This window comes from Aulostomus chinensis, chromosome 3, assembly GCF_037954235.1.
Source record: "Aulostomus chinensis isolate RoL2024-O1b breed Wild chromosome 3, RoL_Achi_v1.0, whole genome shotgun sequence".
Taxonomy (NCBI): domain Eukaryota; kingdom Metazoa; phylum Chordata; class Actinopteri; order Syngnathiformes; family Aulostomidae; genus Aulostomus; species Aulostomus chinensis.
The window spans coordinates 4,038,927-4,063,525 of record NC_141322.1 but is presented as its reverse complement, the minus strand read 5'-3'; the positions used below and the strand labels follow the sequence as shown (position 1 = coordinate 4,063,525).

At 43.6% G+C, this 24,599-nt stretch overlaps 1 protein-coding gene across 3 annotated transcripts in view; it reads left to right on the top strand.

Moving 5' to 3' along the window:
- The first annotated feature begins 274 nt into the window (after window positions 1–274).
- The window catches only part of csf1a (colony stimulating factor 1a (macrophage)), a 39,936-nt gene continuing 15,611 nt past the window's right edge, over window positions 275–24,599 (top strand). The window contains exons 1-4 of one of the 3 annotated variants that reach the window (XM_086200564.1): window positions 297–338; window positions 471–512; window positions 17,643–17,753; window positions 22,256–22,318. In XM_086200564.1, the coding sequence (XP_086056690.1) occupies window positions 480–512; window positions 17,643–17,753; window positions 22,256–22,318 (207 nt within the window). In that variant the 5' untranslated portion in view covers window positions 297–338; window positions 471–479. Of the gene's footprint in view, window positions 513–17,642; window positions 17,754–21,918; window positions 22,100–22,255; window positions 22,319–24,599 lie in introns of those variants that run through there. The other 2 variants (XM_086200565.1, XM_086200566.1) reach the window with 2 other exon arrangements.

Below are 24,599 nucleotides of genomic sequence, written 5' to 3'. Positions count from 1 at the left end.
GTGATGTCATCGTGTCCCCAGATGACAGCAGCTACTAACTTAAGGTGATGAATAAAAGCTTCCCTCATTCTACCAGTGAGCCTCTTTTCAGTTGTCAGTTCTACAGAACCCTCTAATGAGTGAGAGGGAGCCACTTGTAACCAGCTCTTCTGTGTTTCTCCGAGTTCAGCTGCTCCTAAGTGAGCTGGGCCCGGAGCCAGGAGGAGGTGGTCAAGAGGAAGGACCAGCATGGAGAGGCGGTCATATGTTCTCCCCCACCCTCCCACTGCTGCTGTCTCTGTCTTTGTGGATGCATGGAGGTGGCTATAAGCAGCAGAGCTGTGCGGCAGCCCTTTCAGGTCTCAGCTGGACACACTCTCATGGTGTCTTCACACTCAAGCAAGCTGGAGTGAGATTCTACGGGACGTCCTAGACGCCACATTTGGGCCAATGATGCTGAAACTGGTCTTTTTTCTTTTCTGCTCTTTCAGCTCAGCCAGATGAACACACACGCGCTAGAATTTATAGCCAAGGTAAGAAGCAGACCTCACACACCTCTCACCATGTTGAGGGTCACACTCAGCCCACATGGAGCACTTCTTACAGCTCATGCTGCTTTTTATTAGAATGAACTGACCTGTCTTGAAATGAAACTAAGCATGGAATTACTTTTTTTCCCATTTGAAGCACTTGTGAGAGTGTGAGGAGCTTTTGCTACAGTTTCAGTGTCGCTGATCTGTGGTTTTGACAGAGAGAGAATTTGGTAAACATGGACAACGGCAGATGTGTAAGGGGATGGAAACCTCAAATGAGAATAGCTGGTAAGTGATGGCAGGATAGGGAGTCAGGAGTGTCCACGACATTCCTTGAGATTTTCTGTGTTACAGATGGAACAACAGATATGCACTTCATAAATAACAGGACGTCAAAGATGAGCTTCAATTTCTCTCTCTTTTTTTTTCTTTCTGCTCATTTGGTTCCCATCTGACTTCTATTCTCCTCTGTGGTTGTGGTGCAGTCTTCTTGCCTGAGTCGTGTTTCTGTAACCACTGTTGACTCACATGGGCTTTGTGTGCGACTTTACGTGGGGTTTGAAGAGGAGCAGTCTTTCATGTCCCCAGAGCCAGTTGCCAGCCAGAAGTCACATAGAGGGATTTTCCAGGAAATTACCAACCAAATATGTGTGGTGCTCACTTTGATTCAGAGGAAAGTGACGGCTGCAGATGTTGTACTCACCTGTTTTATCAAGCAGAACACAAAGTGCAATTTGACTTCCTTCGTAATTGTTTGAAGTGGACTGAGTCTGGAGACTGGTTTAAATAAAATGCTCTTCATAGGCCGGTGCTTGGTAATTCAAATAAAAAGGGAAATATTAGATTCCTTACATAATTACATCAGGCTTTATTTATATGACTAATCTTTCCTTTCATTTTTTTTAAAAGTTTAGTTTTATAACGGGTATTTTGTGTTTTTACAGAAAATTTTTGTGACAAATTAAGAATTTTACACTTGTCACAACGGAATAGTTTTCATTTGCATGTTTGTAACTTTAACTACTTTTGAGCTTCAGAGTAAGTGAATAAATCATATGTTCAGCACCAAACACCTTCCAAACGTGAAACAAATGACTCGTTTGACACAGCTGGACTCATTTTGTAAAAAACGTGTTGCTCCTGATGGTTGCTGCAGTAACACCATCGGGAGTGAACATCTACACTGAGGCTCTATGGAGCTGTGCAGTCTTTTTTTATATGTGGTAAAGAAAAAAGAAAGAAGAAGAAAGCGGGAAAAGAAGGAGAAGGAAGAAAATCAGAAACAAATGTTAAAGACTTATTAAGTGAAATGTTCATAATTTGGCAGAGTTGTTGGATGAAAACCAGCCGCCTGATATCAGTTCCTCCCGCTGCTTGAACCCTGTTAATTGTGTGTGTGTGTGTGTGTGTGTGTGTGTGTGTGTGTGTGTGTGTGTGTGTGTGTGTGTGTGTGTGTGTGTGTGAGTGTGTGGCGGGGGGGGGGACAGCTTTATGGCCCACCAACCAGCAGAGTAACGGCGTGAGCACACTGCAGCTCTGCAGGCCAAAGGGCTCTTTGATGTGCGGAGAATCTTTCAAAGAAAGTAAAAGAGCAGATACGGTGGTTCCACCCCTGGCTCAGAGTGTCACTGCTGGCTTCTGGCAGTTGGCATTCCTCTGCTCACCATCCACATGAACAGCTATTTTGATCTTAAAATGTGGGCTTGACAAGATCTTTGAGGGGAGTGAGAAAGTGATCAGGAACACCCTGGGTGTATTTTCTGTATTTCGAGTCTGTATTGTTCAGACGTGCCCACCAAGCCCCCAGTGGACAACGTGGGCAGGCATTCTGCTTCTTTGTGTCCAAGCTGACACAGTAAATCTGTGCAGTCATGCAGTTGTTCTACAACCTCACTAGAATTGACAAGAAAGACGTGGAAGGTCAGTTCAATAGAACACAGACGACCAGTAATAAAGACCAAGAGCTGTGCATGGGTGCAAAAAGCAATATTAGGATACAGAAATTTTATAGCTGCACCTTGAGAGATGAATACATTTTCACCAAAGTAGATAACCCAGAGAGAAAATCAAAACTTTACATTGGCTGCAGCCAGGAACAGTCAAGAGTTCTACCCGGCAAAGTACCAGGCATCACCTCAGAGTTGGGAGACTCATTTTCATAAAGCTTGCTTGACCCCACCATTTCCAAGGATGTGAAGTTGATAACTTACGTTGGCTGTGTTAATTTCACCATGATCCTACATTTCTCCAACATTTGTCTTCCAAGGAAACACAATTCTTAGCCAACAATTACAACCAATTATAAGCCATCCATCCATCCATCTTCTACCTCTCAGCCTGTTCAGGGTGGGGGGGGGGTGGAGCCTATCCCAGCAGCCTTCCCCCTGGACAGGTCACCAGTCCATGGCAGTGCCAACACATAGAGACGGACAACCATTGGCTCTCCCAGCCACGCCTACGGTCAATTTAGAGTCTGGATTAACCTGGTCCCCTCTTGATGTCTTTGGACTGTGGAGGAAGCTGGAGTACCAGAGAGAACCCAGCAGGAACAGGGAGAACATGGAGACTCACCCAGAAAGACCCCGTGATCCAGCCAAGGCTCCACCCACAACCTTCTTGCTGGGGGGCCACTGTGCTGCCCCCAGTAATACATATTTTTTAAAGAGAGACATCGACCCCACAAGGGGATGAACTCAATTGACCTTAATGCTCAACAGCAGTTTGGTACGAAGAAATAATTGTCAAGAGTGACACGAGAGTGCTGGTGATCAGGAGGAAAGTGCTGGGGGTTGTGAAGTCTGGAGGGGTGTGAACAACAGCATCAACAAAAAGTTATGCTTGGTTGAATTCAAAGCATTTAATGATATTCACACCTCATTTTCTTAAAAAATGTAGCTTCAGTTCATCTCTTCATGAGTGAAATATTATTGGGAACTGTTTTTCTCCGGATGTAGCAATGCCCTGGGATTGTAGTTTTTGGATAAATATCATACAGCACTTAGCACTTTGATCTGAAACTGTCACAGCATGCAAAACAGTTGAGAGAAAGACAATACATGTTTTTCTAGTTGATTAAAGACAAACCCCAGCAGTAACACAATGTTGCACAGAATGGTGCTTGACAATGGAGGGGGATGAGAGTTGTCTGACGACCCATTTTAGTTCAATTGCCATCCATCCATTAATTTTCTATACATTAAGGGTTGTGGGGGGGTGGAGCCTATCCCAGTACCCTTCAGATGAGAGGCGGGGTTCCCCCTGGATGGGTCACCAGTCCATGGCAGTGCCAACACATATACACAGACAACCATTGGCTCTCCCAGCCACACCTACGGTCAATTTAGAGTCTGGATTAACCTGGTCCCCTCTTGATGTCTTTGGACTGTGGGAGGAAGCTGGAGTACCAGAGAGAACCCACACAGGAACAGGGAGAACATGGAGACTAACCCAGAAAGACCCCGTGCTCCAGCCGGGGCTCTAAACCGGAACCTTCTTGCTGGGAGTTGACAGTGCTGACCACTGCACCGCCGTGCCGCCCTGTCACAGGGCCATCAGGAGCAATTATGTGTTCAGTGTCTTGCTCAAGGATACTTGGACATGGTCACCAGGGGAAGTGAGGATTGAACCAGCAACCCTTTGCTAGACAGACTCCCCCTCCATTTGTCATATGTAATATGAAAATTCAGAATCATGACATCATGGCTGACAAACTTACCCATCCGGGGTGAACCCCACCTACTACCACTGTACTGTAGGCTCCAGCTCCCTCGCGTCCCATAACAGGATAAGTGGTAGAAAATGGATGGATGGATGGATGGATGGATGACAAACCACAAAAATGAAATCTGCAGCAGCATGAATTAAAATACAGCAATCTTCTGTTTTAAATAGATCTATAACAGATCTTGCTCTTTACTCTCGGCACATGGTTGTGATCGTTGCTGGCAGGGATGGTTTAAGTCTCCTCGCCATCAGCCTCCCATCGTCTGCACCTCCTCATAATGTTTGCGTCCATGTCCACCCGACGATCCAAGCAGCAATGCTGATGTTGTGCGCCCCTAGTAGCTAGCTCGCTAAGAGGCTTGCTCCAGCCATGGAAAACAGTAACAGAACTGAGAGACTGGTTAGGGAAAACAAACTAACTTCCTCTTGAAACACTTCCACTAACACAAGAGAATTGTAGACTTTATGGAATGGGATGGCTTCTCCATTTGCCCTGCGAAACTGATGCCAGAGTGCTATTTTTATATGTGTGAATGCTAGTAACTGATATAAGCTGTGTAGTGGGATCAACGATGCTGTCTTGTCATGCCTCTAGTTTGACTCTGTCCCTGGCTCTCACCTCTTGTAACAGAGATTTCAATCTCAGTGTGACTTTCTTGCGAAACAAAGGTGAACTACACCAAATCCATTTTGAGTGGCCTTATTTTTCTGACTCATGGATACGGGCCTAGTCGGTGTGCGTCTTCAGAAGACCCACCCCGGTCTCTACTCTGCTTCTGATTGGGTTGTTCTTGCTGCCATTAAACATGTAGAGTGAGATGGATCTGGGGCAGAACCAGTCAGAATGGGAATGGGAAAAAGCTATTACGCTGATTTATTTTCAATGCTAGATTGGAGAGAATACTACAGATTTTTTGGCACACCCCCGATTTAACTGTGCGTAACCCTGCTGGCACATGCACCCCAGTCTGGGAATCATGATGATAATGCGCTACAAAGTCTTTGGTTGGCTGAGCTGGCTATCTCTGGCTGACTGCCTGCTAATGAACATGGATAAACAAATGTATACAGGGAGCTTTCATACATTCCAGATGTTATCAGACCAAATGGGTCAAATTGTGATAGCAAACAAGTCATTTCACAGGGGTTGTGTCACGCTCAACATAATTTATCCTCCATCATACAGCCACATCTTTAACGTTGTTTGGGGAAAAGTCTGTTGGGGCTGTCGTGTATCAGATGGATGGAGGAATTCATCAAGAATTTGCATGAGTTTACAAAAAAGGAAAGAAAGGGACCGTGGTTTAAAAAATACCTTTAATAAAATTTAAAATGATCTTGCCATCGACAAGTCAATATAACACCTTCATTATTCAAACTGACATCATGTGGTTTTTTTTCACTGATTTGTGTTCCATTGAATTCCGTGAAAACCGGGCCATGAATTCGATCAATAACATATGGATTAATAGTTTAACAAGGGCCCAGCACAGGACTGCAGCCTCAACCAGCTGTGTTCATCTCAGCAGTACCGAGGAGGTGTTACCTTCCATAGCTGGAGAATATTAGCACTGTGGTGAAAAGGAAGTAAAAACAGATGTGTATCTACATCTCCTGCTGGGTGCATGAAATATCCTAAATGCATCCTGTATAGTGTGTTGTAATTTATGTGACAACTGACAAAAAAGTTCCTACTATGTGCACCCTGTGACATCGCTGAGGACAGTGTGTTTCAAAGCGCTGTCAAAGACTGAAACATCAGTGTGATTGATACATTCCTGGGAGCAGGGGACGTTCTAGGGACTCTGTGTGGTATTCTCTAAGTTTCTCTAAGGGTGGTGAACATCTCAAACCCTTGAAGAACATAGATGCTGCGTAACATCATCATCATCATCATCAGTGATGAAAGCAACGTTCCACAGTGGTCACAAGAAAATCTCTTTGTAGATGACATGAGAGCATACAATGACCTTCTCCCTGTAGAACTTAAGAGGGAAGTTCTAGTTTGGTTAGTTTATTGTCATATTGAAGCAATTCCAAGATGATGATGATGATGATGATGATGTAAAAATGTTCCCATATGGCTGTCTCTATGTCATATATGTCCCTTTTGTACTTGTTTAAGAGGAAAAAAAAGTTCCACAAATCCTTCCAGACATCACCTTGTAACCTTCCCACAGGGAGAGCACCGCATTATTTGGCAGAAACATATTCAGTAAGTTCTGGGAATTTTTTTTGACAGGATGTTCACTGTAGATCCATTTAATATATTCCTGTAATGTTTCTGGCCAGTCAAGATTGGGAGTTAATCATGTGCATGCGAGGGTCATGGGGCTTGTGGGGATGTTGAGGGGAATCTGGTAGGCTTCCCTGCTGTCCCTGGGTTTCCACTGGCTCCGGCTCATCACACTCTGGCTGTGATGCTGGTTCCATCCGTCCTCTGCGCTGCTGCCTTTTTCTAGCACATGAACGTGGAGGAGGTGGTTGTATTTTGTCCTTTTCTGTTTTTGTGATCTGGAATTTACACATTTTGTTTTGAAAACTGACTGGATTGACCATGCAATTCATTTCGGGACTTCCTGTCTGTGTAGGATCTGCTCAGTGTACACTGATGTGCTGTCCATCAAAACATAGACTCACCAGGTATTCTTCATGGAGCACGGTGCCGAGTCCCTTCAGGAACGTGCCTGAAATGCACCGCAGCGCTTCTGGTGGAATCACAAGCATTATGTAGAATCAGCTGCAGCTGCTGCAATTGTAACATGTTGCAGCTGGAACTAGTGGACATCAGGGTTAAGTCTCTGCACCACTTATACCACGTGCAGCTCCTGGAGGACGATGTGTTTGGTTAGGAAATCTCTCTCCACTTTGTCTCTTCTCAAATTTGGCTGGAATCAGGTCAACTATGGCTCATAATTCCTGTACTGATTTGGTGATGGCGGATGACTTATTTGAAAGAAATCTAGTATTTCTATGACTTACTATTATTTCTTGTTTTTGGCAGAAGGGGATTTTTAATCTCCTCCATTGAGATTTTGGTATGCAATTAATCATTTCAGTGGTGATTAACATTTAGGAAACGCATCAAGCAAATAGCAGATTTGGAATTTGTCTGGCAGAAATGTTCAGTTGCAAAGTTTGGACACATTTGTAAAGCCACAGGAGACGTTCAATATGAATTGAATTCCAGTAATGTCATGAACGTCACATGAGCAAAGTAGATTGGATCGGGATCAACACATGGTCACCAGCGCTGTCAGCGCAGAGGATGGTGGTCGAATGTTAACTGAGAAGTCATGGGAGATGTACTCCATAACACTGAAAGAATGACATATGTATCCAGGCTCTTATGGCTGTGGAGAATCCCTTATCCACACAGAAGTGATGAAACGCGATTGTGAAATATTGGAGCTGCTTTATACTGCGGAGGCCCTGCACATGCACACAGCTGTTTTTAGTTATAGAATATGTCATGTCGGTGTAGGTGTGGCAGACATTATCATCACTCCGTCAACTTCTTGCGCAGAGCTGTTGTGCAACTGACATAACACGCAGACAGATCCCGACATCCTACATGAGCAGAGTGACGAGGTGTCACGCTTTACACTGGACTGCACAGGGTTTTTCCATCCCACATTGCACATACTGAGACGGTGCCAGGTATTTGACTGGCTCCAGTTTTGAAAACCATAAGCACCACAGGACAGAAGCTTTTCTGGGTTTCATCCTAAAGCTGTGTGGAAACCAGGGTTCGGTTGTGTTTGGTGCCAATCAAACTAAGCACACAGGGATGAAGCGACTTGGACTTCGTTTTCACTACGCACTATGGATTCTGACGTGAAACAAAATTGTACATCACCTTCTGCATTTCTTCACTCACTTTTAGAAGGAAGATGTGTCTATTGTGAGTAAAACAGACTTATCCAAACTCCCTTACAGCAGTAAACATCCCACACTGAGAGCATCTGATCCCCCTACAGAGGGCAGCAGTAGCAACTCTTCCTGGGCAAGTGTGCAGCATTACAGTGTTTATCTCAAAGATGTTCATTTAAATGACGTTTAAATGTCTGTCAATCACAGAATGAAGTAAAACTATGCTGACTGAGCTTGCAGCACACTGGTGACTGCCCTTGTACTTCAGCATTCCCAAACTGTGTGAACTGGGTGTCTGTGGCGATATTCTCATGATAAATCACTAGCTTTGCAGAGTAAATGATGCTTTTTCTGTCAGTCAGCAGGTGATGGTCTGCCTGAAGCTCATTCTGAATCAAAGTTTTGCCTTGCTTCATTCGTGTGAGTCACCATGCCAGTGGATTATTAATTTTAATTTGTGTCATTTGTGCAAGTTTGGACACCTGATGATTTGTGTTTCATCACTCTCCAAAATGAGTCTTCAGCTCCTCTGCTGCAGCTGTCGTAGTCCATTCCAAGCATCTTTAGGGCGAGAATGTTGATTTTTAAACCTTACATTTGTTGTTATTTTATCAAGATTATGCATAGAATTTGCTGACCACCGTTAAGCAGTTGGTCGTGGACTGACTGGTCACAGCTGCTAGCAAGTGCTGAGGCTTACGACTTAGTCTAGCTCTTCCCCCATTCGTAGCAGCTCACATCTCTGACAGCCTCTCATGAGACACATGACAGCCAGTGGCAAATCTCACCTTGATTCACTCCTGTAAAGTCTGACGGACTACTTCTCAGCCACGCAAGATCAGTAGACCGTCTGACCACCTGGCTGTTTTCAACCACTGAAGCACTCCAAGCTTGCCACATTGTTAACGTGCTACATTTATTTCCAGTTCAGTTGGTGGTCAGTACATGCAGTTTCCATCAACAACAGGCCGGGTCAGGCTGTCTTGTACCATCCATCCATCAATTTTCTATACCACTTATCTGTTAATGGTCGGGGGGGTGGAGCCTATCTCAACTGACATTGGGTGAGAGGCAGTGTTCACCCTGGACGGGTCACGAGTCCGTCGCTGGGCCATCATGAGGGTTCAGTATCTTGTTCTAGGATACTTGGACATGGTCACCGGGGGAAGCGAGGATTGAAAACCAGTGACCTTTCAGTTGCTGGATGGCCACTCTACCTCTGAGCCACGCTGCCCCCCTGCCTCGTACCCACATCACCAAAACCTCCTGAACTTTACAGCTGGCTCAGATGTGTCTGTAGTGGCTAAACCTGTCAGCTGTTATGCACAAACACCAGGACAGGCAACAATCAGCAGGTCCTGTATTTACTGACTCAGCAGGATGTGACTGGCACCATACAATCAAATGCCTGATTTTGAAATGAACCCTGGAGATGAGGTACAGTAACTCCATCCATCCATCCATTTTCGTCCACTTATCCTGTTAAAAGTTGCGGGGGAGGGTGGAGCCTATCCCAGCAGCCTTCAGGTGAGAGGTGGGGTTCACCCTGGACGGGTCACCACAGACAACCATTGGCTCTCCCAGCCACGCCTACGGTCAATTTAGAGTCTGGATTAACCTGGTCCCCTCTTGATGTCTTTGGACTGTGGGAGGAAGCCGGAGTACCAGAGAGAACCCACGCAGGAACAGGGAGAACATGGAGACTCACACAGAAAGACCCCGTGCCCAAGCTAGAATTCAAACCTGGAACCTTCTTGCTGTGAGGCGACAGCGTTAACCACTGCAAGCCTATGTACAATAACTCACCTGCAATTTAAGAGTATTGACAAAAGATGCTGCCAAAGACAAGCTAACTCAAATCCTTGAGTCCCAGACTGCACCCACAAACTAAGAAGACAACTTACAGGATTCCACATGCAACCAAAGGTCCAGTGGGGACAACCACACCCTTTGACCTGAACTTGCCTTTGGTGGACCTGGTGGTCTACCATGCTTTTACAACACAGAGGACCTCTCGGGAGCATCCAGGTGATCCTTATTTGCATACGGACCCAGCGAAGAACCAAGAGGGTAACTCATGGATTACGATGGCTGACAACCAGGACTTCAAGGGATCCACCTTTATCAAGGCAGTAGACGCAGGAAGAAGAGCGTGGCAGTGTCAAGGGTGGTGTAGCCAAAAAGCTGACTCAGTCTCTGTAAACTCTCCCGGCTGTAGTTTCCACCAATGTTTTTGATGCCCATTTTGAACCATCGCATAAGTAATGCTTGATGGAAAGAAAATAAAAACTGCTCATTTGTTTTTAGTCACATTTTAGTCATTTAAATATTAATTATTTTTGGTTATGCCTAATGAAATCTATTGGAGTTTTGGTGTCATTTCAATAAATTTGATTATTGTTTGTTTAGGCTCCTCCTGGGCCTGAACAGAGGATTGCTTAATTTCTGAGATGGCGGGAGCCACGGTTGGGCAGTGTGTGCTTTTATAACTGTAGCCACAAAAAGGAGCTCACCAAAGCATGACTCAGAAAACACAAATATTTCAAAAAATACAGTCTGTAGTGTTAATTTTCTTTGTTTTTGTCTTGTGTCAGTTTTCATCATATTTAGTTAGCCTAATGGTTCGTATTTGGTCGTGTTGAATGGAGTCTGAGCATGTTAATCTACCTCAGTCAAGCAAAACTGTAAATATTTGAGTCCAGTTGCTGTCAATGAAAACTGATCTTGATTTCTCTATGGGGAGACTTAATGTGTTTCCTCAGTTTTATTTTCGGGATGCTGACTATATTTGGTTTCAGTCTTGACCAAAATGAGTCACATTTTATTCATTTTATTGTTTTGTTTTAGTTGAAAATCTCTCAAGGTTTTGGTCCCGTTTTAGCATTCTCGTCAAGCTACATTTTATTTACCAGAAACGTGGCTCAGCACACAAGTACTTCATCATTTGAGGCAAACAAATCCAAAAGGGAGAGGCAGAGTCAGCTGGCGCAGGCCGAAGGACAAACATAAAAGGAGAGGAATGATAATGAGACACAGGTGAATCTAATGAGGGGAGACAATAAAAACCGTCCGGAAACAGAGGCTGGGAGTGAAGTGGTCTGTAATAAGAGGTGAGTAACTCAGTAAAACAGGAGACGCTGAACACGAGTGAATGAGTAAGAAAACAGGCACTTATAGACGTGACAAGAAGTGTCAGTCAGGTTTTGGAAAAATCTTTTTGGCTTCTAGTGTTGTTACTATTAGGAAACATTGTGGTTAGGGTTAACTGCGTTTTCAGGGTTTAGATATCTTCGTCATCCTGGTTAAAATAATAACCATGTGGCTAAGTTTAGGGTTGATCATGGTCATGGGTTTTAAAAAACAGTGTTTACTTGTGGTTTGTAATGGGAAACTTGTGGTTGGAAACAGCAAGCGATCTCTTGAGTTGAGGCCCTTTGGTTTGTGCAGACTTTGACACTATGTAATAGCTTTTATCTGATTTCCTCAGTCACTGCTGTCATAATTACTACAGCTGCTTCTGTTGAGGTTCTCTTTGAACCTAAAAAGGGTGTTTGAGGGTGCTCATGTTCAGTGGGTGATCCTGTTTTTTTCCAGAGGATCGTCGCTCTAGGGATCCACTGTGAACTTTGAAGAAGGAATGCCGAAGCTGTGGTGTAATCACTGCATGGCTGGTTTAGACAAGGTCTCATATTCATGGTGCAGTGTGATCTGAGGCCAAAGCTGACTGCAGTAACAGAATCTGGCTAACAATACCTCAGTAGAAGAAGACTGAACTGTTGGGGGTGGTAAATGTTTGCATTGACAGGCTCTCACAGACTTGAGTGTTTGTGATGCAACGTGCCATCATTGTTATATTCCAGCAACACACACCAAATGTGTTCCCAGCTTGCCATTGGCTGGGAACCTGCAGAGACAGAAACCTGATTTTACAGGGAATAAAAGCTGTGTTCTATGTGGAACAGCAAGGTTTGGATCCAAGCACAGAACACCGACTCAGAGCTCGAGGTATCAAAGAGCAGTTAAATGCATACTTGTGATTACAAGGGTAATAGCTTTTGCATGGAAGGGCTGTGAGCAGGGCAGACCATGCAGGCGAGGAATGCAGGGCGGGGTGAGGAAACAGTGTGCAGCAGGCAGACTGGCAGGGATGAGCCTGAAGCACATGGGAATGAGAGATAACACACAAATAAAATAAGATGTGGAAAAACTGCCAGCAGTGTAATGCAAAGCAGCATGAAGCGTAAGCAAGGATCTATTGGACCCCATGTGATCTTCTCAGTCAGGATCTTGATGATTAGAGCTAATCTGGATGCTGCTTGGATCACACGTCTGTCACAAACATTTCAAATGACATCAATCTGGCCCTAAAAAATAAAAATTACATAACCTAATTATGGTCTTTTTAACATTTTCTCAAACTTTTATTCTTTTTTTCTGGTAATGAGTTGTTTTTGTTTTTTTGTTTTTTTAATAAAAGTAATTTAAACCAATAATTGCAATTCAATCAATTGGAATCCACTGATTTCTGTCATGATATGAGGAAACTGATAGATTACCAAGACACACCTGGAAGGCAAAGATGCAAGACAGAAACAAACTCTACACACACACACACACACACACACACACACACACACACACACACACACACACACAGGACCTAAAATCAGCACGTGAGCTGTTGAGGCAGCCAGGAGTTTGTGTTTGACCACTCTGCGTTAAGCTAAAGTTAGAATCTGAGAGTGAGAGTGACATGCACCTCCAACAAGGCTGAAACAAACCTTTCATTAATACGTTTGTCCAGGCAATGAAAACAACCAACGCATGAAGCAGGGAAAGTTCTGGCGCTTCCCTCCAGTCTGTGCCTGGTCCTCGTGCCTGTGCTTCCGTCACTCAGTGTGGGTTTCCCTCAAATCTTTCCTTCCATTTCATGTCCAAGAGACTGAGATGTACATAATGAACCCCTGAAAACTTTAAAAACAATCAAAGAGAACTTGTTAGTCACAAATATGAGTTTCAGCAGTTGGCAGTGCTGCAGTGCAGCCTTCAGGGAAAAAAATGAGTTTAGTTGGCTTAAGTTCTTGGAAAATGAATAAAAAGTCGGGTGAATTATGTTACTCTCATTCATTTGACCTTTTTTGAGTCCAAATGTCAACTTCTGTCTTGTGAGAAAGTAAACCATAAATCTGTGGTCATATTTCATATGCAGCTGCCTGAGATTATCTGTGGCTTTGTGTTCGGTCCAGCTAAAACACAACGGAGTAAACACTGGCAGAACCTCTTCCAGCCCCGATCCTCCACAAAATGGCACATTGCAACTTTTACTAACAGCCGACTTATCAGTCGATTGGGTCTTCGGACCTCAATGTCTAAAGATATTCACCTGCATGTGTTTCTGTTTTTTGACATCTAAGGTTACCAATAGTAACAAGAGATACTCTAATTATGCTGCTGTTGTTTTAGAACTCAGGAGTCAAATGAAATATAGAAGCACCAACTGTGATCTACTGTGTCTGCAAACTTATATGAACAATAGTTTCTTGAGCATTGATGAATTATTAGCTGCACGCCCGGCTCTAGTTTCAGTTTTACCTCCAAATAAAATATACTGACCAAAACTATACAGTAACACGAATGTTTGTGCAGCTATTTTCCGTTTGGATAAGCGATACCTCAAAGATTTGCTCTGTGTGCTCAAAGATCCTATTTCTCTCGATTTGGACCTCAAATTTATTTTTATCACTGTTGGTGAGAATGTCAAAATACTGCTGAACAGCTGGGATCACAGGTGTTCATTATGGCGGGGTTGACAGAAGGTCGGCTCAGTGAGAGCAAATGTTGCAAGCTGACATGTCCACTGAACAAAATGCTGCAACTGTAACTTCATTTTCCAACTGTAAGTCACCTTGAAGGTCTGTCCCAGGCGTTTGACACCAGGGCCAGTTGACCACGTGCCTCCCGAGCACATGTTACATCAGCTCAGGAGCAGAGCACCAGGCCGCTGCATCTGCATGGTCGCAGAGAATGTGTGCAGACAGTCTGCAAACATCTGAGAGAGGGTGGCTGTCGCACCTGCCTTTCCACCGAGGTTTGGGCCTGACTGTTGACCGGCGTAGCCGCAGACTCAGGTGGACTAACGTGTACGTTCCATGAACTCCTCTGTGTTAGAGAAGCTTTCTCCTCATCAGTCAGGTCTCATCAATTGATGTATGAATGCTCACTTTGTGATATCACACTTTTTTATGAGTCTCTCTGGAGTCTGTAGTCTTGGATCGTACAGACTGGGCAGGTCAGTTTACTCTAAACATCTCACTGACAAAAGAAGCTGTATGACTAGTTTGAACCATCATTCTGGTGATAAAACTGAGTGTTTTAACTGAGATGACAGGACATTTTCCATTGTTATAAATCTTTTTTTTTTATTTTATCCCACACCAAGGTCTGTTCCCATAACAAGATGTTTTGTGTTCCTAAAACTGACCAGACCTCAACAACAGCCTTGTCAAAACAATTCTATAATACTGCATTTTCCAGTGAAAAGAAAAGGAGTGTCCGAGCTCAGCAATGCACCTCGTCAATCTCATGATAACCAAGTGGGAGAAAGACTTGCTGGCAAGAAGGCCAAAACTCCAGCGTAGCAGCATCCGTCGCCAGCACATCACTTCTATATCAATACTGAAATCTGCACAACTCATGGGACAAAGCGAAAGAAATCGAACTTCTCAAACAGGAATGATTGATTCTTACTTCTTGCCTCAGACGTGTCCAGACGAGGACTTTAGTTTGCTGTTGGTTGTAAAATGAGATCTTTTGTTACTTGACCACAATGTTGTCACCGGTGATGTTGCTGGTCAGGACCTTCCATCCTTCCAGAGAAAATATCTATGAGCTGTGAAATGACCCGGGGAACATGACCCGGGAGATGTCCTTAAAAATGACGTGTTATTTCTGTACGATCCCATGAAATCACCTATTAATCCCTGTTAAACTCAGTCATGCACATGATTGGAGGAGAATGTTGGCGAGCTTTTTGCTGACGTGACTGTCGTGTGCAGGGTGGCCCACGGTGCTGATGGACTTATGGTCTGAGGTCACTTGTGTCAAGGACATCAGCCACAGCTGCAGATCATCCAGGAAATTAATTTGCTTTCTTTCAAACAAATCAAGATCTATCTGAAAATATTCTGAAAAAAAAAGATGCGCAGCTTTGGTCTCGCTCTAAAGTAAAATAAGATAAACCTTCATTCGTCCCTCAGTGGGGAAATTGGCAAGTAGGTTTTATGAATAGTATCTCAACTAACTCTGCTGCAGGGGTCCAACAAACTCCAGACTCAGACTTATGTGTGATGACCGCGACCTCTTAACACGTTTTTACACTTGGTGGTGGCACGACATTGTAAATTTGCATTACGTGCCACTCTTCCTGTCCTATGCTGCCTTAAGCTAAATGTTTCTGTCTCTGACATGACTTAGCAAGAGTGAATTTCCCTCCACCAGGCAAAAAAAAATGTTGATATGAATGCAATTTTTAGATTTGAATCTTGAGATCATATTGAGATTGCTTAGATGTACACTGACAACATTATCCCCATCTCTGGGGCTATTACAAGATTTCCTCTTACAACACATGATTCATAATTCTGTCAGACACTAGATGGCTTTGTCACTTGTACATAAACATTAATATGTTTTGGCAGCATGTGACTGAAGCTGTTGCTTCGTGTGGGATGACATGATGACAAATACACACACCGTCATTCTGGCTCTGGTATGTCGCTGGCTCACACTGGCGCTCAGTGTCGCTCAGTATGACTGCAAGATGTCCAAGTACTGAATCAGAAGCTTATTGTCTCCACAATCAGCAGTTGTCACACAATTACGCTTCTCTGGCCTTTGCTTTATTTTGTTGAGGGTGTGTTTTCCCAAAGGTATTGTGTACCTATTCCACTTGTTATTGCTACTAGTTGTGCTGGCATTAGTTGTAGAAGTAGAATGGTTACACAATACCTTTGAGAAAGTTAGCGTTTTCCCAAAGGTATTGTGTACCCATTCTTCTTCTACAACTAATGCTAGCACAACTAGCAGCTAGGCTAGCAATGCTAGCATTTGTGCTATTTCCATCAGATATAATAAGAAGTTAAGAAGATGGACTGCTGAGACTTGGTCCTCATATTGGATAAAGTTAGCCTCCACCTTGGGTGCTGAATAGCCCCAAAGTTTGTTTTTTTTTGAAGCAGTATGAAGTAAATATTGGCCAGCAGCCCTTCTCTGCCTCTGATTGGCTAGTTTTTTGTGTATTAAAGTGAGGCTTTTTCCGCCTGGGTCTTATTTTCCCAACATTTTTATTCTAAGTAAGTAATGGGAATAACCACTTTTTTAAATCAATCAGGGCAGAGCTGCTTGCAGCCCCAGAGCAGTTAGAATATAAACCAGTGGGGCAACTGGCTACCATTAAATTACACCCACTAAAAGTGCATTTTTTCCACACTGCTCAGATTCTTATTACAACACGATGGAGTGGAGGAATCAACATCTGGTCATTCAGCTGGATCCTGCTATGTTTGTTGTGGTGTGTCCAGTTCTCACTGGAGAGCGAAGTCTCCCGCTGAATTCCCCGGAGAGTTGAGTTGTTGATACTGACACGCTGCAGTAGCTAATTGAGCTAACATCCTGTCGAAACACTGCTCCTTGCCACCCGCAGGTCTGCAGTGACCACTTTGACCGATGTGACTTCTCCATATTGGAGGAATTTCCATAATGGTATTTTCCATCATTCACACAAAAGAAAGGGGCAGGTCTTTGTAGAATGTGGGTGGGACAAGCACAGGGCAAGCCTTTCCATGAAAAATCCATCTAGAATGAGTGCATTCCAAAGAACATAGCTTTCTCTGCACAGCACTGCGAGGAGACGGATATTATTACCACAGACAGTCATCAATGAATTACTGATGAGTAGAGATGATTAAGGCCACTTGTGAAGAGGAATTCCAATGTGCTTGATCTCCAGGCTCTAAATACTTGACCACATTCGCACAGGTCTGAGTGATGAAGCTGTTGTCCCCTCATTCCTGTCCACAATGGTCTGACCGGTGACTTTTATCGTCCCTCCCCACAGCAGAGCAGCACATACCCGTACGGCTCCCGACATGTGCTAGACTGACAGACTTTTGTTGCTCTGTTTCAAAAAATGGTTTCAGAAGTTAACATCTTCTAACAATTTTTGACCACAGACACAAATTTATCTTCTACCACAATTAAAGTCCAAACAAATCTAACTGAAACAACCATTACAAGTGGAAAGATTAAACAATGTTCCCATGAATGCGCTGGCATAATTATCTAAGCCCCGCCCACTGCCCACAGAGAAATTACCAGATCCACTTGTCAGGGCATTAAAAGTTAATGGAATTTAGAAGATTTCCCAAATGTTTGTACACGTTAGTATGGAATGTGTGTGTCATGTGCAAGCTCATATTTTGAGATATTTGCAGATACTTTAATCTGTCCTCCCTGTCTTCTCTGTCCTTCCTCCAGGCTCAGCATCTGTGCATCTTTCTCCTATGCATGCGCCTGGCATTAGGTGGCGTCCCTGGTCCATGCCGACATTCGGTAACACAGGATCACCTTCTGAGCCTCAATCGCCTGGTGAGACACCACGCTCTGAGGGGATGTCAAATGGGGGGGTCAACTTTGGTAGAGTCTTATCGAGCACATAAATGGACCATTGAGCCGTCAAACTTGATAAGGGAAACAACATTTTGAAGCACTTTTCTCCTCGTGTTCCTTTGGCCTTGTAACCCTCTAGGTGATGAGGCTCACTTGGCGTCAGAATGGGCCTGGTCCTAATTAAGGCTACATAAAGCACAATATAAAACACAAACACACAGGGACCTGACTTTTACAGAAAGCAAAACCTGCAGACCAAGCATACAGAGCACACAACCTTTGGACTCCGCTCTGGGAGAGTATATCCTTCGCACATCCAGGATATTAGCATGACAGATTCAAGTCTCTCACAACCATCATGAAGAGGTCAGCAGATTAGTTTGGACAGGGTGAGGACAGGATTGGGGCTGGTCTTATCGAATGATTTGATTTCCCTGGTTGTATCCTGACAAATGTGACAACTGTGTGACATTTCATGCTGATGTTTGACAGAAGGAGCCACAATCCACCATACTACACTCCATTTTAATCAACAACATACCTTTTGACTGCAGAGGGCCATGTTACTCTGATCCTGATTCTCTTCTTTTGGATTTGAGGCGTCACTATGTCACTAAAACCACCAGTGGGTGAAATTTTCCCACTATTAGAATGCATTGGCTGTCATGGTCCATCCATCCATCCTTTTTCTATACGGCTTATCCAGTAAGGGTCATTGGGGGGGGGGGGGGGGCTGTCCGCTGACATTGGGCAAGAGGCAGGGTTCACCCTGGACAGGTCACCAGTCCATCGCAGGGCCATCAGGAGCAATTAGGGGTTCAGTATCTTGCTCAAGGATACTTGGACATGGTCACTGGGGGAAAGCGAGGATTGAACCAGCGACCCTTCAGTTGCTAGATGGCTGCTGTCATAGTACAAGGTTAATTTATACAGCAACCTTCACCAGGTATAATGAAATTCCAATTGTGGTACTCATGACAACCTGACAAAATAGAATGAGAAAGAAATAATGAACTATTATTTAAGATGTTCTTTCAAAAACAGCAAATAAAAACCCAGATAAACACAGCAGATAAAGAAGAGCCAATTAAAACAACACCAGGATGGAAACTATTTAATTGTGGCATTTGTTATGCTCCTAGTTGGTTTGGTCATGCTGTCACATAGAGACCCAGCAGATCCAGAATCAACTCAGGACATGTGGCTCAGTCATGAAACCTCCGTTCTACCAATACACACAAACTTAGAAATGTAATGTTTATTTAAATGTGCAATTACTTCTTTTTCTGTTAGGCACTTAAAGGTATAAATGGCCATTCACAAAAAAAAATCTAATTTACTGCAGGCATAGTTTTAGGAAATGTCTGGGACTGGACTAGAAGAAGAAGAAACTAGAAGAACAGCTGTTGGGTTAAGTTTCCTCAGTTATGTTGCTCGGGTTGATAGAGGATGAGGCAGTACCTCAGCATTCACACATCTTTCACTACCAGCTACTGGAAACGTTTCTGCATGAGCGCAAATTCATCCGTGATCCTCATCTAAGAAAGATAACACTTACTGCTCATTCAGGTCTTCCCCAGAGCACCCAGCCAGGAACTTGATAAAGTCTTCCAACAGTAGTAACTCCACAGCTGCAGCTGATCCTCACCCTTTTCATCAACTGCTCAGTCTTTTGCTTTCACTTGTGCTTCCATCTGTTGTTGAGCAAGGTGACTTTTACACCAGCTTTTCTGGATACAGGACTGCCAGGAGGGAGGGGGTCTTATTAAGGGTGGGGCCGGGGCTTTCCCCTGCCCATCTCCCTCACAAAGCACTGCATCCCCTGCACCTGGAGCTTTTGCTCTGACAGCCAAGTGACGCTGAAACAACAAACCTTATACTGGCAAAACAACCGCTTTCTGTTCCATTAACTTACTGACAACTAGAGCCACTGTAGCGGTCTGCAATTTGAGGCCACAACTGAGACCACATCCAGAGGTGGTCTGGACCAAACGTGCCTAAATTCATTAAGTAGTAGGAAAGCAAATGTTCAGCCTCATCAGTTGATGAATCGACTGCATTTCAATAGCAGCTCATTGTCACGTCTGATCATCTGGGAAGCCAGACAGACAAATGTACATGCACGTGTTCTAAATGAATGAATGATTAATCCACAGCGAAAAATAAACATGATAATATGGCTTCTATATGTAGTCTCCACACAATTTTAGGAAATTCATCCTTGTGTATTGCTTGTAAATTAAACTGTTGCATATTAAACAATATGACGTCACGTTTGTGTTCATTTGCGTGAAGTGTGATCCTGTCCCAAGTGGTCAAGTGGTAACCCATGCAGAGATGCATTCTATTGCCAATTGTGGACGCAGGAAAGCAGTCCACTTGTGACTGGATCACCCAGGTCTCAACAGAGCCAAAGACTGCCACAGAAAAGAGAAAGTGGAACAACAGAGGCCATGAAATAGAATTACATTGAATCAAATCAAATCCAGTTTCGGCAAAAATAACTTTATGACCTGCAGTCATTTTTGTTCTGCTCCAACAGCTGGTTGTGGTTTCGGCTTCACTTCACCACCCAAAACAACACAAGCTACTCATGCAAGCTTGAGTTGTTTGTGCTGCAAGCAAACCCAATCCCACATGACAGTCAACAAAGCCCAGTGAGGATAGAGGTATATTGTGAGGTACAAAGAATGCAAGGTACTGTAGATATCGGTTAGTTTAGCTTTAAGCTTAAAATCAGATCAAAGGTTTCCTCCTGTGACTTGAGACTGGAACTTAACTGGAACTTGATAACTTTGTGTTTGGTGGGAGAACTCACGCTGTCTTCGAAAGCCTGAAAAAGATCAAACACATTCATATCTAATACGAGATACAATCAATGAACGCATACAGAGCTTACTGTGGGTGTGTTCATGCAAACCAGAGCAAAGGTCGTTTGAGGATAAAGCAGTAAGATGGAGTTGGCACCTTTGTTTCAAAAACACATCAACAACACATTGCTGAGTGTGGTTGTGACTTATTCACCCTATCAAAAAGTGCGTAGCAGAACAGAGTTTTACCCTTCCTAACACCACCAGCACCACTGCGTAACAGACAATCACCCCATCCAAACGGCTGACAACTGCTCTCCTTCTACCCATCCTCACATTTCGTGTTTTATGTGTTTCAGGGTGCATCTGTAGGTTCACTGCTATGCTATTTAATCCTAGAAACAGTCAAATACCTAGCCTGGCTAGCCTAATATTGATGTCTTCAACTTCAGATTACACCAAATACATGAAAGCAGTCTCTAGCGAGTCAGGAAAGTCGAAAGAAGAAGTAATATTTCCACAAAACCACTGCATGTCTACCATCTATTTCATCACATTAATTTAGGTGTTTCTACATTCTGTCCTTTATTTAGTTCATTTTAATTTATATTCACTGAGCCTCCAATGAAGCAATCAGACAGCCCCTGTTGAGGCCTTCTCCACACTTTGAAATCCTCTGATTTAGATGCTGATTAAAAAAATAAATACATGAGGCAGAACATTTTTTTTCTTCTTGAGTGCTCACTGCTGAGCTATCAGCTTTTCCCTTGAGCTGTAAAATGGATGAGATCACATCTTGAGTGGCAACACAGTTTGTAAACACAGAGTGAACAGTGAGTGACCTGTCACTTTCTTGATTTGACGTGTGTGCACCCCAGGGATCGATTCTCGGCCCTCTGCTGTTCAGTCTGTTTAGACTATCAATGATCTGCCTACAATTCATGATGGCTCTGTGGTACATACATGCAGATAATACAGAATTAGATTCACAAGATAAGGGTTGCATGAGGTAATTGTCCATATTAAGACTCTGACCTTCAGCAGAGTGAGTCAGCATGTCTTCAGTGCAGTGAACCAGACAGCACCGACAGTGCCGATGCTCAGTATTGCACTGCTATGGACAGGCATCTTGAAAAAAAGATTGTTTTATGAACCAAATAAACACCCATCTAAAAAAAAAAAAAAAAAAAAAACACGCTCTATTCATAACATTTTCACAGCTTCATTCCTCAATACCACAGATGAGTTGATGTTACAAGCTGTGAAAATGTCACAAATATTGCATACATGTAAACTGATTTTTTAGGTTGTTGTTTTTTGTTTTTGTTGGGTGTTTATTGGGTAGTTAAAATGTTTGTTTTTTTTCCAGGATCCGGTCCACAACAGTTCTATGCTGATGATTAGAGCTACCCATGTTCCGAGCTTTCTGTACTGAAGACCGGCTGACCCATATCTGCTGAATCTAAGACCCTTAGAATGGTTTACCACCAGATTAAACCCCACTTCAATACATCAGTACTACCACTTTGATTGAAAACTGAATTTTCCAACCGAAGGGATACCCTGTGGTTATCTCAAATGGCTGATACAGTATATGATATATCCTGTCTGTGACACATGCTGTGTGTTAGTGCATGAAAAAAGATTGACTCACTGTTTTTTCCTCCACAGATTGACAACCAGTTGGACCACGGGTGTTTTATCATCTATCCTTTTACAGAACATTTGAATTTGGTGAGTGTTGATGTGTCGCTGGTATTACTAACACAAACATGGCACTTGTTGCTATTTCTTGTGCCTCAGCTTTGTGGCATTTCCTGCTGTTATAAGAACATTTCCATATTTTTTTAGCAGCCCATCATCACTGTCATACTGCAGACATTGAGTTATAAGTTGACCTAGATCAGGGGTGTCAAACTGGTCCAGTAAGGGCCGTGTGGCTGCAGGTTTTCATTCCAACGAAGCAAAAGCAACACCTGATCCAACAAATGAGCATTTAAGTTGAATCAGGTGTTGCTTTTGCTCGGTTGGAATGAAAACCTGCAGCCACACGGCCCTTTACTGGATCAGTTTGACACCTGTGACCTAGATGGTCAAAATCTGAAATAATAGTTCTAGACATCCATCCTTCCATCCATTTCTTCCGCTTATCCTGATTAAGGGTGGTGGGGGTGGAGCCTATCCCAGCAGCCTTCCCCCTGGACAGGTCACCAGTCCATGGCAGGGCCAACACATAGAGACAGACAACCATTGGCTCTCCCAGCCACGCCTACGGTCAATTTAGAGTCTGGATTAACCTGGTCCCTCTTGATGTCTTTGGACTGTGGGAGGAAGCTGGAGTACCAGAGAGAACCCAGCAGGAACAGGGAGAACATGGAGACTCCACACAGAAAGACCCTGTGCTCCAGCCGGGGCTCCACCCAAAACCTTCTTGCTGGGAGGCCACAGTGAGGACCACTGCTCCACCGTGCCACCAGTTCTAGACATTTCACTTTAAATATAATTATTTGACACAGTCAATTAATATAACAATGATCATGTATTAGCCCTTACTGAAGTTACATACAAAGCATGATAAATTCACCAGTTTATTTAAATCAAATATGACTGTAACAAAATGTGCTCAACAATATAAGACCTCCTTCCTGCAACAGTCAAATTACTGAGGAAAATGGTGAAAGCAGACGTCGTCGGCATGAAGGCTCAAGCGCATCCATTTGTTCCACAGGGTCTTCTGATCTAGCATCTTTATCGACAGGCTCGGCAGGATAATTTGTTTACAAATTGACTTATACTGTATATATACCATTTTTAACTTGATATTGTTACGTTATGGTTAATGTCTGGTTGGGTTTCTACACAAACTGTTCTGGTTAGAATAACAAAGAAAGATTTTAGGCACAGATTGTGCTTTGGCTTAGTTTGACTGCTTCCCTCTGGCTTGATATCCTTTATTTTTATGGTTACAATAATAGTCGTGTGGTGAAGGCACAGGGCCAATCATGGGCATGGCTGTTAAAAACACCCTTGACTCTTGATGGGAAACAGGAAATGAGGAGCTATGCGTTTTGTTGACTCAGTTTTCAACCCTCATGTCCCCCGTACGCAAATGCTGCTGCCTTATATGGACATCACTTCATTCCATTATCATGTAATAATTGAGGGACGCTAGACTCAAACATTTAGCATTCAATGATTAACACACAGCCTCAGAAAAATTAACCCCCCAAAATGAGGCTAGTTTTACCACCAACAACAGGTGGAGGGTGTGCTTGAGAGTGAAGAACCATTTGTAGGTGGATGAAACTGGATCTCCCCTGCATGCTTACAGTTAATATCATGTTGGCAGTGTCTAGCATTAATTTGTCAACTGTTTTTACGATACAGTCTCACATAAACATTTCTGGGAAACGTGTGGCTAAGGACACATGTCTCAAGCCTTGGACGTGTCCTGTTAATTATGGTCCCGGCTTCCTTTGTACTGGTGCGGTTCAGCCACTGGTGCAGTTTGGTGCTTGTGAAAGCAGCAGTTGTCCTCTGATGTGGATCAAAACAAGCAGACAGAGACCACCGTTCCTCAGGGTTATGGCTGTGGTGCACAGATGTCAGTTATACCCAGAGCCTGCAGGTCGGGTCAGAACTGAACACTCTGACTCATAACAGATGAATCACAGGTGATGAAATCAGCCTGATACCATTAATGTGGAAAATATTTGGCTGCAGCATTAATGGATATGGGAACAGCAGAGCTGAGCTGACAGCTTCATGGTTGCTACCTGCACCATCTCACATATGTTGAGAGAGAGAGTGTGTGTGTGTGTGTGTGTGTGTGTGTGTGTGTGTGTGTGTGTGTGTGTGTGTGTATATGGGTTTTGTTACCTCTTAGAGACCTTTCTCGTACAAATGCTAACCTTATCAGGACCTCTGGTCCTCATGGGGACCAAAGACCGCAATACAATGTCATTTTTAAGCTCCTGGTTAAAGTTGGGCATCACTTGGTTAGTGCTAGGATTAG